The 15,519-nt window shown below is 39.6% G+C and overlaps 4 protein-coding genes across 4 annotated transcripts; 2 read left to right on the top strand and 2 right to left on the bottom strand.

The window, feature by feature from the left end:
• Window positions 1-547: 547 nt before the first annotated feature.
• On the bottom strand, window positions 548-1,495 carry LOC128455515 (olfactory receptor 6N1-like). Its single transcript, XM_053439185.1, has one exon. The coding sequence runs from the start codon at window positions 1,493-1,495 to the stop codon at window positions 548-550; it is 948 nt and encodes a 315-aa protein (XP_053295160.1).
• Window positions 1,496-3,635: 2,140 nt separating this feature from the next.
• Window positions 3,636-4,583, bottom strand: LOC128455514 (olfactory receptor 6N1-like). The gene has a single exon (XM_053439184.1). It carries the CDS (start codon window positions 4,581-4,583, stop codon window positions 3,636-3,638), a length of 948 nt encoding a protein of 315 aa, XP_053295159.1.
• Window positions 4,584-8,090: 3,507 nt separating this feature from the next.
• LOC128456328 (uncharacterized) lies at window positions 8,091-11,090 on the top strand. Its single transcript, XM_053440437.1, has 6 exons — window positions 8,091-8,201; window positions 8,372-8,532; window positions 9,230-9,446; window positions 10,085-10,185; window positions 10,667-10,801; window positions 11,000-11,090. Exons 1-6 carry the CDS (start codon window positions 8,091-8,093, stop codon window positions 11,088-11,090), a joined length of 816 nt encoding a protein of 271 aa, XP_053296412.1.
• Window positions 11,091-12,031: 941 nt separating this feature from the next.
• On the top strand, window positions 12,032-15,041 carry LOC128455937 (putative methyltransferase DDB_G0268948). Its single transcript, XM_053439907.1, has 6 exons — window positions 12,032-12,348; window positions 12,444-12,604; window positions 13,245-13,461; window positions 13,951-14,054; window positions 14,206-14,343; window positions 14,839-15,041. Exons 1-6 carry the CDS (start codon window positions 12,238-12,240, stop codon window positions 14,933-14,935), a joined length of 828 nt encoding a protein of 275 aa, XP_053295882.1. The 5' UTR covers window positions 12,032-12,237; the 3' UTR covers window positions 14,936-15,041.
• Window positions 15,042-15,519: the final 478 nt, after the last annotated feature.

The following is a 15,519-nucleotide window of genomic DNA, read 5'->3' as shown; positions in this document are numbered from 1 at the left end:
GCAATCAATTGTATTCAGTAACAATATGTAAACACATCTTATTGAATCATTTATTGTCTAAATATTTATAAACTTATAGTAAAACGTTGTTTAAATAATAATCATGAAATGTATAATATCAGCAAAGACAACCAAGCATCAAAGATAGATTTTAAAATTGCAGTGTATTTTGTAATGTGACTTCATCTTGTTCCTTGTCACAATAACAAAAATACATTTATATTGATGAAATTCTTGTTAAGAAGTATTATTTGAGTTTACTGCAGGTCATCTTTACTCCAGTATCACTGTGGCTCTTTTACAAATGATACACAGACTCTTTGTTTATCAATCAGCAATTCATGTTTTATTCATTATTTACATTTTTGTATTTTGTTTGGTTAACTGATCAAAAGGGAAAAATACCTATATATCAATCGCCACAAAAATTAAGACAAGTATTCTTAACATTCATATGACTTACTACTAATTATTAAAGTCAAATAATTAGTAAGTTAATGATGATAAAAGTTCACATTAGCACAAGGACATTATATCACTCTTATTTCTAAGGTTTAGCTTTTTCGTCATGTTTTGAGCAGGAGAGCATTCTGGATATCGTTTTTCTAATTTCTGGTAACTTCAGGCCATACACAAGAGGATTCAGAATCGGAGGAATCACAACAAACTCAAGTGACAGAATTACACCTAGAAATCGATTGAGCTCTTCAACATTAATTCTGCTCAGGGCAACGTCACAAAACACAGTGATCGAATAATTGACAAATGTAACAATGTGTGGCACACAGCTTTGTAGTACTTTGCCCTTGAATTTTAAACTGCGTTTTCTACACACCAAAAAGATTCGTACATATGTAAACAGGACAAAAGCCAGGGGAAGAAAAACTGTGCTTGTGGAAACAAGCATTCCAACAAGGTTATTGATCAGAGTAGCAACACATGACAGTTTTACAACAGGCCAGTTTGCACAAAACACCTTAGGTATCTTATTTCCACACAAAGGAAGCTTGGAGGACAGAAAAACACAAACTGCAATTGAAATGGAAGGAATCACCCACGCTACCACAATCAGCTTAGACACCACCTTCAAGGTTATTTTGTTGTGGTAGTGCAAAGGTTGACATACAGCGACATATCGATCATATGCCATGATGCCTAAAATGGTGAGCTCATAGGATGCATAGGAGTAAATGATGTAGACCTGAGTGAAACATGCCGACCGTGAGATCATATGAGTATCAGACAAAAGATCTCTGAGAAATCTGAGGAAGAAGCCAGCAGAGCCGTACATAGAGTTAATAGAGAGGCACATGATGAAAATATACATGGGCTCATGTAATTTCTTCTCCTGTGATATTGCCAGTATTATGACCAGATTAGCTGAGACAATAAACGCATACAGCAAGAAACACAAGACGAATGTCGGGTAGCGGTAGCTGCCTAAGTTCACAAACATGGTGAGGATAAAATAAGGGGGATTAGTATGGTTTTCCATTTACCTCATAGACAGAGACAGAGGTGGTTCAGTGATGAGAAAACTCTACAGTCTCATCTTCAATAGCTACAGTGCAGCTGTCCCTCCCTTTGACCTGTGTAATCACTAACTGAGGCAGTTACTGTGATAAATGATACAATACAATTATGAGTTAGAGGTATACACGTTTGTCATTTAAAAGAGGTAAATATCATCAATAAGTAAGAAAGTTAATCAGAATAAAGTCTTTGAGGTCCCTCTGCTCCTGAATGATCCTCAAGCTGGCTCTGTGTGGTCTGTGGCAGGGAAGGTTACCACTGGTTTCACCAAAGCAGCTGAGAGTCTCTTTATCTTGTCACACACACACTGTTATTACATCATCACAGGCATCACCCCGTTGGGAAACTGGACATGAACGTGTAAAAATCTGATTGCTGTCTAAGATTAAAAGCATTTACTGATCATATTAAACTTTTTTTAAAGATAGATCGCTGTTAATAATTATTCATACCATGTGCCATTTTAACATGAAATCAAATGAATGTTAATGCGGCACTCCTAATATAGGGTGACAGCATTAATGTGGTTATATTTGAGTTATTATTATTATTATAATTATATTGGTTTAAAGAATGTTTGTTGTCACCTCTGTTGTTCGGGGACCCGTGAGGATGGTTCATCTTCATATATTATCATATATTCATCTGCAGCAAATGTCTCTGTATTTGGACGAATAAAGCATTTTCTTATCTTATCTTATTCATTTTCATCTTATCTTTTATTTCTAGATCATGTTTTACACATTTGTGACCTTTTTGAGTCTAACTTTGCTCCTTAACCTGTCAGTCTGGAACTGAGGTCACTTAAAATGACCTTATAAGATACTGAGAGGCCCCTAAATTGTGCCATCAGTCATTTCAACGTCTAAATATTATAGCAACCTTTTTTTTATATATTTTTTATATTTCTTGGACTACTGAGTCAACAACAAGTCACCAAGGACAAGATGTGAGAGACCTGCTTGGCTTAAGGCAGCAATCAATTGTAAACATCCGACTTGTTTTAAAACCGGAGGAACAGTGCCCCCCCCCCCCCCGCCACATATCTAATCTGCGCCCCACAGTGTGAAAATACTCTCTGTTCATGCAGCAGTGGCCATCTTGTCAATGCCACAGGAGGCCAGAGAGGTTCAGACACTTTGTGGTCAAGCCTCAGATATCTTTCTCAAACAGGTGGTGTAACTCTCCAGAAGGTCAACCATTGAGGACCTGATGTAGCAGCTGGTCTCTGAGCCTTTGCTTTAGGTTTCCAGGCACAATGAGAACCCATCCACCTGTATGCAGCAGGAGCCTCGATGTCTCAATGAACAGGTTTTACCTAATAACAAGGTTTATGTTACAAAAACTGGTTATTTCTTGTTTATCTATCTCCTTCTTATTACTATTAGACCTACTCATTTACTTATTAATTATATAATATACGTATACATCACAATAATCACAATGGGCATGTGATACTGCAGGATTGGAACCTCACTTGCAATTACTCTATTCATATTAAACACAAGTTATCATATACTTTACATATACACCTGGTCAGTTTGCTCCGTTACACATCTAGATTCATATTTGTATTCAAGTGATTGAACAATCTATTTTATTCAGTCACATTATGTTAACACATCTCATTAAAGAATTTATTGTCTAAATAATTATAAACCTATAGTAATTCGTTCTATGAATAATAATCATAAAATGTATAATATCAACAAAGACAACCAAGCATCAAAGATAGATTTTAAAAGTGCAGTGTATTTTGAAATTTGACCTCATCTTCTTCCTTGTCAAAACAACCAAAATACATTTATTGATGAAATTCTAGTTATGGAGTATGATTTGAGTTGACTGCAGGTCATCTTTACTCCAGTATGACTGTGCCTCTTTTACAAATGATACACAGACTCTTTGTCCATCAATCAGCAATTCATGTTTTATTCATTTTTACATGTTTGTATTTTGTTTGGTTAATTGATTCAAAGGAAAAAATACTTAGTATTCACAACATTCATATGACTTACTACTAATGAGTTAAGTCAAATAATTAGTAAGATAATGATGAAAGAAGGTCACATCAGCACAAGGACATTATATCACTCTTATTTCTAAGGTTTAGCTTTTTCGTCATGTTTTGAGCAGGAGAGCATTCTGGATATCGTTTTTCTAATTTCTGGTAACTTCAGGCCATACACAAGAGGATTCAGAATCGGAGGAATCACAACAAACTCAAGTGACAGAATTACACCTAGAAATGGATTCAGCTCTTCAACATTAATTCTGCTCAGGGAAATGTCGCAAAACACAGTGATGGAATAACTGACAAATGTAACAATGTGTGGCACACAGCTTTGTAGTACTTTGCCCTTGAATTTTAGATCACGTTTTCTACAAACCAAAAATATTTTTACATATGTAAACAGCACAAAAGCCAGGGGAAGGAATATTGTGCATGAAGTCCAAAGCATTCCTACAAGGTTATTGATCAGAGTAGCAACACATGACAGTTTTACAAGAGGCCAGTTTGCACAAAACACCTTTGGTATCTTATTGCCACACAAAGGAAGCCTGAAGGACAGATACGCACAAACTGCAACACCAATGGACGGAAAAACCCAGGATGCCAAAATCAGCTTAGACACCACCTTCAAGGTTATTTTGTTGTGGTAGTGCAAAGGCTGACACACAGCGACATATCGATCATATGCCATGATGCCTAAAATGGTGAGCTCATAGGATGCATAGGAGTAAATGATGTAGACCTGAATGTAACATGCCATCCGTGAGATCATATGAGTATCAGACAAAAGGTCTCTGAGAAATCTGAGGAAGAAGCCAGCAGAGCCGTACATAGAGTTAATAGAGAGGCACATGATGAAAATATACATGGGCTCATGTAATTTCTTCTCTTGTGATATTGCCAGTATTATGACCAGATTAGCTGAGACAATAAATGCATACAGCAAGAAACACAAGACGAATGTCGGGTAGCGGTAGCTGCCTAAGTTAACAAACATGGTGAGGATAAAATAAGGGGGATCAGTATGGTTTTCCATTTACCTCATAGACAGAGACAGAGGTGGTTCAGTGATGAGAAAACTCAACAGTCTCATCTTCAATAGCTACAGTGCAGCTGTCCCTCCCTTTGACCTGTGTAATCACTAACTGAGGCAGTTACTGTGATAAATGATACAATACAATTATGAGTTAGAGGTATACACGTTTGTCAATATACAGAAATAAATATCATCAATAATTAAGAAAGTTAATCAGAATAAAGTCTTTGAGGTGCCTCTGATCCTGAATGATCCTCAAGCTGGCTCTGTGTGGTCTGTGGCAGGGAAGGTTACCACTTGTTTCACCAAAGCAGCTGAGAGTCTCTTTATCTTGTCACACACACACTGTTATTACATCATCACAGGCATCACTCCGTTGGGAAACTGGTCATGAACATGTAAAAATCACTTCAAGATTAAAACCCTTTTACTGTTCATAATAATAAACATGTAGAAAACAAATTACTCTTGGGCCTACCTCTGCACAAATATCCAACCAACTTTACTGGCATATCAAGACAAAGCTGACGGTGATGGTATCTTGTCACCTCAGCTTCAATGTGGAGTTGTGTCTTAAAACATAGTGTCAGCACAATCTACTTCAAAAGATCAGGGATAGATCAAGTATGTCTGATTTTGAGCACTGGCAGTATATACACTCAAAAACTCCTCTGTTAGGAACACCATACTAATCCTGGGTGGGGCCTCCCTGTGTTCTCTAAATTACCTCAAATATTAACAGCATTTGTTCGACACAATGTTAGAAAAGTTCCTGCTCCATGTTGACATGACTGCATCAGGTAATTTGTCAGTTGAACATGCAGGGCACTGTCAGGCATACATGCAAAATTCATCAGCTGTGAACCTTTGCCTCTTGTTCACTTCTAAATGAGGAGGTCGATAAAACATTTTCCTCTGATGGCGGGGGAAATCGTGGCATGGCGTTATATCCCCTCAGCATTCACGTATGCTGCTGGTCTCTTATTGTTCATGTTAATGAAACAAGAGAGAAGATTTATGCTTTGTGACAAAGTGCATTACCATGCTCAAAATAGTTGGTAGAAGACAGTACACCGTGGCCTTCAAGGGATGAACATGGTCTGCATAACACTCAGACAGACTGTTGAATTCAGAGCATGATTGATTGGTATTAAGGTCCCCAGTAGCCTGGACTGTTGACACGAAGCAGGTTGGTTTACGTGCTATCGATGCCAGATTCTGAGCTTGTCATCTGCAGCCTCAGCAGAAATTCAGATTTACATCTTTCCAGCCTTTGACTGTCCAGTGTTGGTGAGTCTGTTCTACTGTTATAGCCAAACCACCTCAAGACTGGACCTGTTGTTCATTCTTAGATTGTTTTCTGCTCACTGCAGTTGTGAAGAGTCTGAGCTACTGTCGATTTTTTTTTGTAGCTCCATTCAGTCGTTGGTCACCCGAACATTGGCTCTACACCGAGCCCAACACCCCAGCATGTGTCTTGGGTACATAAACATTACTAGTTAGTACTTTTCAGTTTATTGTTAGTTACAGCGTTTTCATTGGACTTACTGGCAGTAAGGTATATATCAAATATCACTACCCTCATCGTCCAATACAGTATGGTTGTACCTGTAGAATGTGACTTTTGACTCTTATTGAATGATACTCTAGTCACCAGATAAATGTGTTTAGGAAACAAAAGCACAAATCTAAAACCTTTTGGCATGATGTCCAATACAGAGATAACTGCTTAGACCTAAAGACTTTATAGTACGATGCTGGTACCAAGTGCGCAACAACAACTTTTGCTACTCAACTCTATGTTTAAAGATTGTGTAAATCTCTAAAACTTTATGACCCTAATACAATTTTCAAAAGTTTCAAAAGAGCTGGCCATATTCCCAGAGTGATGTAAGGCAACTGCAATGACTTGTGTTAGTCCCAGGTCCCTCTTCAATGCCCAACACTGAGATCCCTTGAGTATTTCACCAGGTGCTAAGGAACCGGGGCAATTAGTATTACTTTTTCTTAGTTTTTTCATTGAAAGAAACAAATAAACATGAAATGCTACTTTAAAGGATAGATATGGGTTTGGTTTCCATCAACATAAGGGTTAATGATGTCAAGACTTTAATGAGAGCCCATGGGGCAGAACACGGCATGCTTTGTTTTTCAAAGGTTATAAATACTAAGTAACTCATTTGGAAGTGGTCAACAGGTCATTATCTCCTTCATCCCTCAAGAGCAATTAAACACACTTGGCCACCCTGGAGGCCCATCCTCGGCAATCAAGACAAAACAAAGATGTTTTTCAGTGTTGGTCAAGAGTATGAACAATAAACTTAGATTGAAGCAACATGCAAAATTGAAGGGGCCCTTGCAAGTTCACTACAGCTGCCGTTATAGTGAATCTCTATGATCTTTGGATTCAAGGAGCAGCCTCTTCTGACATGTGAATGGGTCATGCACTTGTAGGTGGCGGTCCTGGTTTCAACTTTCGAAAAAAGTAACGTCTGTTCAGATGTCCACTGGTGACAAGTGAGAGGGTTGAAAGAGACAAAGATAGAGGTGAGCAAAAATGAATTAACAATCTCAAAGCTCTGGTAGATCTGACTAATAGCGATTGTGTTTACACATATATGAACTTATTCCACAAACTCATTGCAAACGACTGCCAGAAACGCAATGATTAAGACAAATTACTTTATTTATGTAGGGGTAGAAACATCTGGTATAAAACAGGAAATAGTTCACCCAAAAATAATATTTAACTCATTATCTACTCCCCACTATGCCGATGGAGGAATGGGCGAAGTGTTTTGAGTCCACAAAACACTGCTGGAGTTTCAGGGGTAAACAGTGTAGCAGCCGAATCCAATATGTCTTTAGATATTAGGGACTAATCTTCAGATGTTAAAAAAACAACAGTAAAAAAAGGTAGCATGTCTCCATACTGCTCGTGTGGTGTCATCAAAGTATCAACAACCCCATACATCCATATTCGACACGAAACGATTAATTCATTCTTTTGTAAGTATGCAGTTGTTAAACACCCTCTGCTAAAATGATTCGGCAATGACGGGAGAAGCCAGAGGCAGTTTCCCTGTGACTCACTGTCAACATGTCTGCAGCTCAGTAAACTTGAGTTTCTTCATTTCACATTAAACAAGTAGAAAAAAAATTCTATTCACAAAAGAGCTCTTCCTGCAAGGCGTTAAATGTCTGCGTTCTCCATTGTTTGACACTGCAGCTGGATTTACTTAGTAACTTAACTCTGTTGAACACAGTGATTATTTTCCAGCGCGTTAGGTATTAAAAAGAAGACTTAACTACCCTGTTGGAATTGGGTGAAGTGTGAAGATTGTCCTGGAAACGGCTTAATCTAAAGGGTACATAACAAATGCTGAGAAGAGACTGAAAAACAAAATAAGGAGGAGCTTTTCTTAAAAAGGTGGATTTCTGGAACAAACGACAGAGAAGGCACAGCTGACAACCGATCAGATAGACAAGACTAAAAGAAACACCACCATGACACACCGGTTCTTTGAGGGGAAGGATCATGCCTCCATCTACCAAAAGTATCGCTTTGCGCCTCCAGATGAAGTCAAAGATATTCTTCTGCGATACTTAGATGAAAAGGTAAGAGGTGGTCAGTGCTATGAAGATACAATGCACTCACTTAGCAAAGTGCATGACGAGCTCTGGAATAGGGTCTTCTGCTTATTTGTTGTAAAAACTGAGAGTTGTTGGTGAACCTGCAACATTCATCATATTGACAGCAAATACTACATCAATGTTGACATCCTCAGAAGGTACAGCCACATGTGCTGGCAGTAGATCTGGGATGTGGGACAGGCCAGACCACTCGTCTGTTGGCGCCGCACTTTAAAGAAGTCGTGGGAATTGACATCAGTGAGTGTCAGCTGGAGGAGGCCAGAGCTGTGCCCGGGTTCTCCAACATCGAGTACAGGTAAGACATCTGGAGGCGGTGTTACGCTAACCTGGAAACAACCTAAATTGTGTAAAATAGTTTTTGTTAATTTGTACAAATATTCTTCGAGGCGCCTGATTGTGATATGGAGTTTATTGTTCCTCTCATAAAGTGCTCTGCCTAGGCTGCAGAAATTAGCTTTACTAGGATCCACCCCTATCTCTAGACAGTGATGATTTGGTGACAGCGAATTTGTCCAAAACGGCTCTAGCACTTGGACAGAGGGCCTCTGCCTTCAATTTCCTATGTAAGAGTAATCTCAACCATTGGGTATTGAGCCAAATGCCTTAATGGGGTCATGTCAATACACAACTAGGCCCCCCTTCCCTTAGTGTACCTCTCTGATCAGCTTGGCGACAACTCCAATGTGTTACAGGCACCCGGGAATCCCAGAAATACTAGGCACCTTTTCTGAGGTGTCAGTGAGGGTATTCTCATGTATGAAGTGTGAAATCCTTCTAGATAAGCCCCTGAAGGAGACTTAACTGTGAGGTTGAGTTATGTTTCTATGGTACCCAGATACCTACCTGTAGTGGTTTATTCTTGGGCAAAATCACTTCCAAGAGAAGCGTTCATATAACCAGTGGTAATGGTTGTGTTAGTGAACAGTGTCCAGTTGTCTCTCTCTGTGCTATTTATCTGGACTCACAGGATGTTCTGTCCGTTGCACCTGCAGGAAAGGGAGAGCAGAGGAGCTTCCATTCTCTGACGGCTCTGTAGACTTGGTGACGGCATCAGCAGCAGCCCACTGGTTTGACCACTCCAGGTTCCTGGCTGAGGCCAATCGGGTTCTGAAGCCCCGGGGCTGCATTGCTCTGCTGAGTTACACCAATCAGAACAACAGTCTTTCCTACCAGAACTGTGGAGAACAACTTAACAGCCTCTATGAAGAGGTGGGTGTAATAACTAAAATCATTGTTTTAGTCAAATGTGAAAATAAGAGAACACCACAACTTCCAAAGGTATCCAGTAAAGTGGAGATAATGCTACTGTGACTCATGTCGATGCCACCGGGGTCCCCCCCACCACTGCCAGAGGTGAACCTGTTGCTTTTAAGCCTCTTTTTTATTAATTAAACTGCACCAATCATAGATTCCAAATCACTAAACATACATTGACAAGCAGTTTCTCACGACGTAGCAGCTCAGCTCCGTCATCTGTCTCTTTGTCTGTCTCTGTGACTCTCATGAGTTTCTCCTCATGTGTCTCCTTCGTGTCTCTTTCGTGTCTCTTTCGTGTCTCTTCCCCTGTGGCCGCTCTTTTGAATCAAGGGAGAGTTAATTGTCCAACTAATCAGCCAATCAACTCCCCCAGGTTCTCCTGGAGCTGCTCTCTAGCTCCTGCCACTACCATCATTAATAACAACAGCAAACATACAGATTTATAAAACTGCAGTTTTTACTGTTAAATTTGTTTTCAATGTTAGTTTATATTACTTACATTATATATTATTTAAACATACATACAGACACACAACAAAAGTCAGTGCATAGAGTAAAGGATTCATGTTTTTATCTTTATTCACTTCCAGGTGAAACAGCTGCTGATGCCATACACCAGCAACATCCAAGCTCAGTGTAACAGTAAACTGGAGGAGTTATACACTGCCATCCCTTTTCCAGAAAAAGAACGGTAATTACAACACAGACACTTAACTGACCAATGCCAAGTACACCTCTGTAATACCTAGAATTAACAGTCGGCTGACATATTAGGCCTCATTATATATCCTAGCCTTTAAAATACGGATAACAAAAGTGTTTAAACATTTTGTTTGGTTTCTCAGAGAATAAGTTTTGGTCCTTTAAAGAACATCTGTGTCCTATTTAGGGGAACGTTATTCATGAGTTTGTGCAAGACCAAAATAAAAGACTCGATAAAGTAAATTCAAATGTGGTTTTAATAAAATAACAATAATCTTTATTAAATCATCAGGTTTAGAAGAAACAGGTAAAATAAATTAGTATACAAATACAAGTGCCATATAAAATGCTCAATAAAATAAATTAAAAGACAAGTTATAAAGAAAGTTACGACTCAGATAAATTTATTATTTCTATTTCTCATTTTTGTCTTGAATAAAAAAAATTGATCTACTTTATTGAAACCACAGGATCGAAACAGAAGTGAAATCTTTCATCACTTTGAAAAACCTGGTGGGATTTATTGAGACCCTGTCCATGTTCCAAACCTACAAGGAGAAAGACCCTCAGGCGGCTAACGACCTGCTGCTCAACACTGAGAAGAGGTAAAACACACACACACACACACACACACACACACACACACACACACACACACACACACACACACACACACACACACACACACACACCAGCATTTCTCCAGGTATCCATTTTTTGATTTTTTTTTAAATAATTTACTGAATGTCTTCCTGGCGCTCTACAAGTTATATAATCAGACTCTGTTTCTCACTGCTTCACAGGTTTCTGGATGAAATGGGAGTCACGTCTCCGGACACTGAAATAGAGTGGACGATGGAATATTTCTGTGTCCTGGCATCTAAACCAAAATGATCAACAATACAGAAAAAGAAAAAGAATAAACTGATTCTGGGATGTTAAAGCCTCTGATGTATTAAAGAGTGTGCATATTGAATTTGGACATTTCTGTGTTTTTCCCCAGTCAAACTCTTACTGACCTTTTGTATGTAATGTAAACTCTGTATGAAAAGCTTTACAATCTAATCCTTAACACACTGTGTTTTGGCACAAAAACTACAATTCAAAACATTTCCAAAAGCAGCTGAACCTTCACAGACTTATTTGTTGTAACTGCTTCAGTGTGACTTCTTTATTTTGTGCTATTTTTCATTCTGTTGAAGGTAACTTGTCACTTCTACTTTGTGCAACATGAAAATATGTGTAGTGTAATGACACTAGTGACATCATACTGCATTGCCATTAAAAGTACTTTCTGAAGACGCCAATAATACAACAAAAAAGACTAAGTACTTCTTATATTTAATTGACAACCAGATATAACTGATACATTGCAGAGTCAAGTTTAAAATACCAATAATTATTATATGAGCAGTTTATTATTAATCCTATGAAGTCAGAGTTGACATGTCCTCACAGCCCTTGCAGGAAATGGACTGAACTAAACTCTGCTGACCAGCAGCTGTAGAGGTGTATAAGCAGTGACTGTTAATAATTAACAACCTTAGTTAAAGAGTACCATGAGATTTAGAAGCCAACAGACGCACACACTTAGTTGCACACAACACGTCTTTGCAATACTATAGTTACACACTTACGTATCATACCTCAGCCACATCAATCCTCACCAGCTTGTTCTGACATGACCCTTGAACCGACACATGCCTGTGAGCTTTGCCTAAATTTGTTATTTTTATTATTAAATTCAGGTCACTCAGCATTGTTGCACACAGAGAGGGAGCTGTCCCTTTAAACACCCTCATTATGAAACACACCACATACCAGCAGAGATAATGGAGCCTCCCAGTTCCCTTGCACCCCGTTGTTTCCCTCTTGTGTGTGTGCGTCCATGCAAGTGTTTTTTGTGTGTGTGTGTGTGTGTGTGTGTGTGTGTGTGGTTCTGACTGCCTGCCTGCAGACGAAATAGAAGGTTACATCGATTGCTTTAGGCTCTTTATGAAGCTTATGATAAATCAGCTGTTCACGGAGGCATCAGTTAACAATGGCTCACCGTCTGTTTGAGGGCAAGAAGCATGCATCTTCTTACTTAAAGTACAGGGTCTCTCCATCAGAACATCTTATACAACAGGTCCTTGGATTCCTGGAAAAACGGGTAAGTGCAAGTAGGAAGAGGATGGCAGCCTCTGGAATATTAAGTACTGGAGGACAAATGTTGAAACTAACTGCACAGCGATGTTATTTTGACAGAAAGCTCGTCCCTTTGAGCTGGCAGTGGATGTGGGTTGTGGCTCGGGACAGGGCACTCGGCTGCTGGCCCAACACTTTGCTTCCGTGGTGGGGACAGATGTGAGTCCTGCCCAGCTGGATTTGGCTGTCCAGTATGCCCTGGAGGCAAACATCACATATAGGTGAGCATGGACCAACCTGCAGTCAGGATTCATATTTTTATTCTTGAACTTAACAGTTGTTAGTTTGTTTGTTCCATGTTTGCCTGGCTACAGAGGGAGAAATCAAGCCAACCATTCCAAAAATGCATGGCGAGATATCAAGATAACACCAATATTTTATATTTACTGCTCTGTTGAGCCACTTGGCGACAAGAGAGAACAATGGGAACCTTGTCTGGTGAAAGTCGGTCATGCTGTGAGGCCCACACTGCAGAACCAACATACAGTCAACTGAATAATAATCCCCTATGTATTGTTTGGCAATATAATATAAAGAACACAAATATTTAAAAAATGAATACGCAAAGCATGGAGAACATTGATTTAATAAACCCAGTATCAATGGAGTATTTATTCCCAATGTTTGAGATATTTTAGAATATCTATATTAGTATCAGTAAAACCTAGATGGTTACATGGTGGACTTAATCATGTATTGCATTGGTGCAACATTAAAACTCAGAAATGAATAGTTTAATCTGATTTAGTGATTTTTGTACTTAAAAATCCATTAGTTGTACAATGTGGAAAGGCCCATATTGCATTTCACCTGGTGTGTGTGTGGAGTTTGATTCAGTTCCTGCTACCTTCCCATCTTCAGAGAGTGTGCGGCTGAGGAGCTGCCGTTGGCTGACAGCTCAGTGGACCTGCTGACGGTTATGACTGCGTTCCACTGGTTCGACAGGCCACGCTTTCTCCTGGAGGCCCACAGAGTCCTGAAGCCCCGCGGCTGCCTGGCTCTGCTCAGCTACACCATGGACATGGAGCTCAGCTACGACGGCTGCTGCTCGCAAGCACTCAACCAAGTCTGCACAGAGGTACACGCAGAGTGAGAGAGGTTACTGTGAATGTGCACATGAATACAGATTTCAAATGTTTTTTCCTGTTATAGAAATACTTACATGTCAGGACACATGATAAGGTAAATGAAAAGCATGTGTACCCGAATAATAAAGATAGCAGGGATCAATCCTGCTTCAGGGAACCATTCATAGTCATGACCTGTTCGTATATCTGCATATTGAAAGACCAGAGTCCCATGAGGACTGTGGTCTGTGAGTTTGAGGACAGCATTTTTCCTTTAATATGTAAGATTGCACGTGTTCAGACAGGATTCATCCCACTGACACAAACCAAACAGGCAAATATCATCAGAGCAAATACAAACAACACAAGCAAATCACATCGCACAACATCGCCATCTAGTGGTTATTATTGTGTTAAGCCCATCAGTGGGTAAAACACCTGACTCAAGTTGTGTATAATGACATCAGTGAGTTGATGGACTCTTCTGATGATTTGATCAGTTTTATGCAGCTTTAAAACTCTACCGCGACCCTCACATTGGTCCCAGCACTATTGAGTTGTACCGGGCGGCGTATGAATCCATCCCTTACCCAGACAAGGAGTGGTGAGTGAACACATTCCTCTCTCTCAATTCTAAATATTAATTTCCAATCTTTGTCACTTCGGTCAGTACAGTAGTATGATTGTGTGTGTGTGTGTGTGTGTGTGTGTGTGTGTGTGTGTGTGTGTGTGTGTGTGTGTGTGTGTTCATAAAGGCAAGAGTGTGTGAGAGTGAGAAAGGCCATGCCTCTGTCCGGCTACATGGGGATGGTGGAGTCTTTCTCCAGCTATCAGATTCTGCTGAGAGCCGACCCGCAGAAGGCCGAGCAACTCTCCCAGGACATCTGTCAAAAGTAAATACTGATGCACCACACTATGCACACGCATGCAAATAACACACATGTCCGTGAAAATGAAGAAAAATGACTCATATGATGATATTATTAGTATTATTAGGAAATTACCTGTGCCAAGGATTTCATATTTCTCCCCTGTCTGGTTGTTTGTTGGTTTGTTGGTTTGTATCTTTATTTGTTTGTGAGATAGAAACTTTCTGGAGAGATTCATTGAAGAACCTATTAAATTTAAGTGATGATCCGAATCTCGAATTTAGTTTTTACTCAGGGAGAAATGAATATTTAAGGGACAGATATCTATGAGTGTGTGACATCTGGTGCAGCTTCATTGAATTTAAGGAGACTGTTGAGACTTAGGCGGAGGTTTGCACCATTCTAGTTGTTATATGACACGCTGAGAGATAAGATCTGCCACAGGGACAGGATGTTGCCCCTGACTTTACTCTCTGAATGACTCATAACACTTTATTTCCCATGCTCCTCTCTGTCCAGGCTGATGTCCGTGATGCAGGTGACCTCAGCAGAGGCAGAGGTGGTGGTGGCTGTGAAGTATTACTACCTGCTGGCCTGTAAACCAGAGGAGGCCTGAGTCCGACCACCTCTCACACTTTCAACACCGGCCAGCAATGTCGTGGACACAGGAGATCTATGTGTGAGGTTGTTTTATAAAATACCACTAGAGGGTGACACTTGAATCAAGACTCCATGTGTTTATTGTCTCTGCTTTCACTGTCTATGTTCATTTTGTTGGGCAGTTTTTCATGTGGCCTTCATCCACTTTACATAATCTCAGAGACGTATATTCTCTTTATTTGCAGACCACTGTAGTTTTATTTGCCCTGACTCCTCCACAATACTGATTTTGCGTCGAATCTTCATTTGATTTTATCAGCAGTAATTAAGATTTCAATGATAGAGGTGATGGGCCTCATAGTGGGATTCTTCTGCTGGAGACAGACACACATTAGAAACTGGCAAAGAGTCGGCTGATAGCTGTGGGTCAAACACCTTTCACTGACTACACACAATGTTGAATATTATTAATATCTCTTGATACTTTACAAAAAAATTGTATTTCAACATTTCAGTCTACTAGTCAGACAACCTGAATGGAATTTTAAACATTCAAACAAACAAAACACAATGTACATGACCCTGTTTGAGTTGAATATG

The sequence above is a fragment of the Pleuronectes platessa genome, chromosome 14 (assembly GCF_947347685.1).
Source record: "Pleuronectes platessa chromosome 14, fPlePla1.1, whole genome shotgun sequence".
NCBI classification, from domain to species: Eukaryota; Metazoa; Chordata; class Actinopteri; order Pleuronectiformes; family Pleuronectidae; genus Pleuronectes; species Pleuronectes platessa.
This window is presented reverse-complemented; position numbering and strand designations above follow the sequence as displayed.

Bases quoted from the DNA above. Each gene is read 5' to 3' on its own strand.
- LOC128455515 (XM_053439185.1), bottom strand. From the start codon at position 1,495: ATGGAAAACCATACTAATCCCCCTTATTTTATCCTCACCATGTTTGTG.
- LOC128455514 (XM_053439184.1), bottom strand. From the start codon at position 4,583: ATGGAAAACCATACTGATCCCCCTTATTTTATCCTCACCATGTTTGTT.
- LOC128456328 (XM_053440437.1), top strand. From the start codon at position 8,091: ATGACACACCGGTTCTTTGAGGGGAAGGATCATGCCTCCATCTACCAA. The intron at 10,186-10,666 runs GTAATTACAACA...TTGAAACCACAG, and splicing joins CCTTTTCCAGAAAAAGAACG to GATCGAAACAGAAGTGAAAT. The intron at 10,802-10,999 runs GTAAAACACACA...ACTGCTTCACAG, and splicing joins CTGCTCAACACTGAGAAGAG to GTTTCTGGATGAAATGGGAG.
- LOC128455937 (XM_053439907.1), top strand. From the start codon at position 12,238: ATGGCTCACCGTCTGTTTGAGGGCAAGAAGCATGCATCTTCTTACTTA. The intron at 14,055-14,205 runs GTGAGTGAACAC...GTGTTCATAAAG, and splicing joins CCTTACCCAGACAAGGAGTG to GCAAGAGTGTGTGAGAGTGA. The intron at 14,344-14,838 runs GTAAATACTGAT...CTCTCTGTCCAG, and splicing joins TCCCAGGACATCTGTCAAAA to GCTGATGTCCGTGATGCAGG.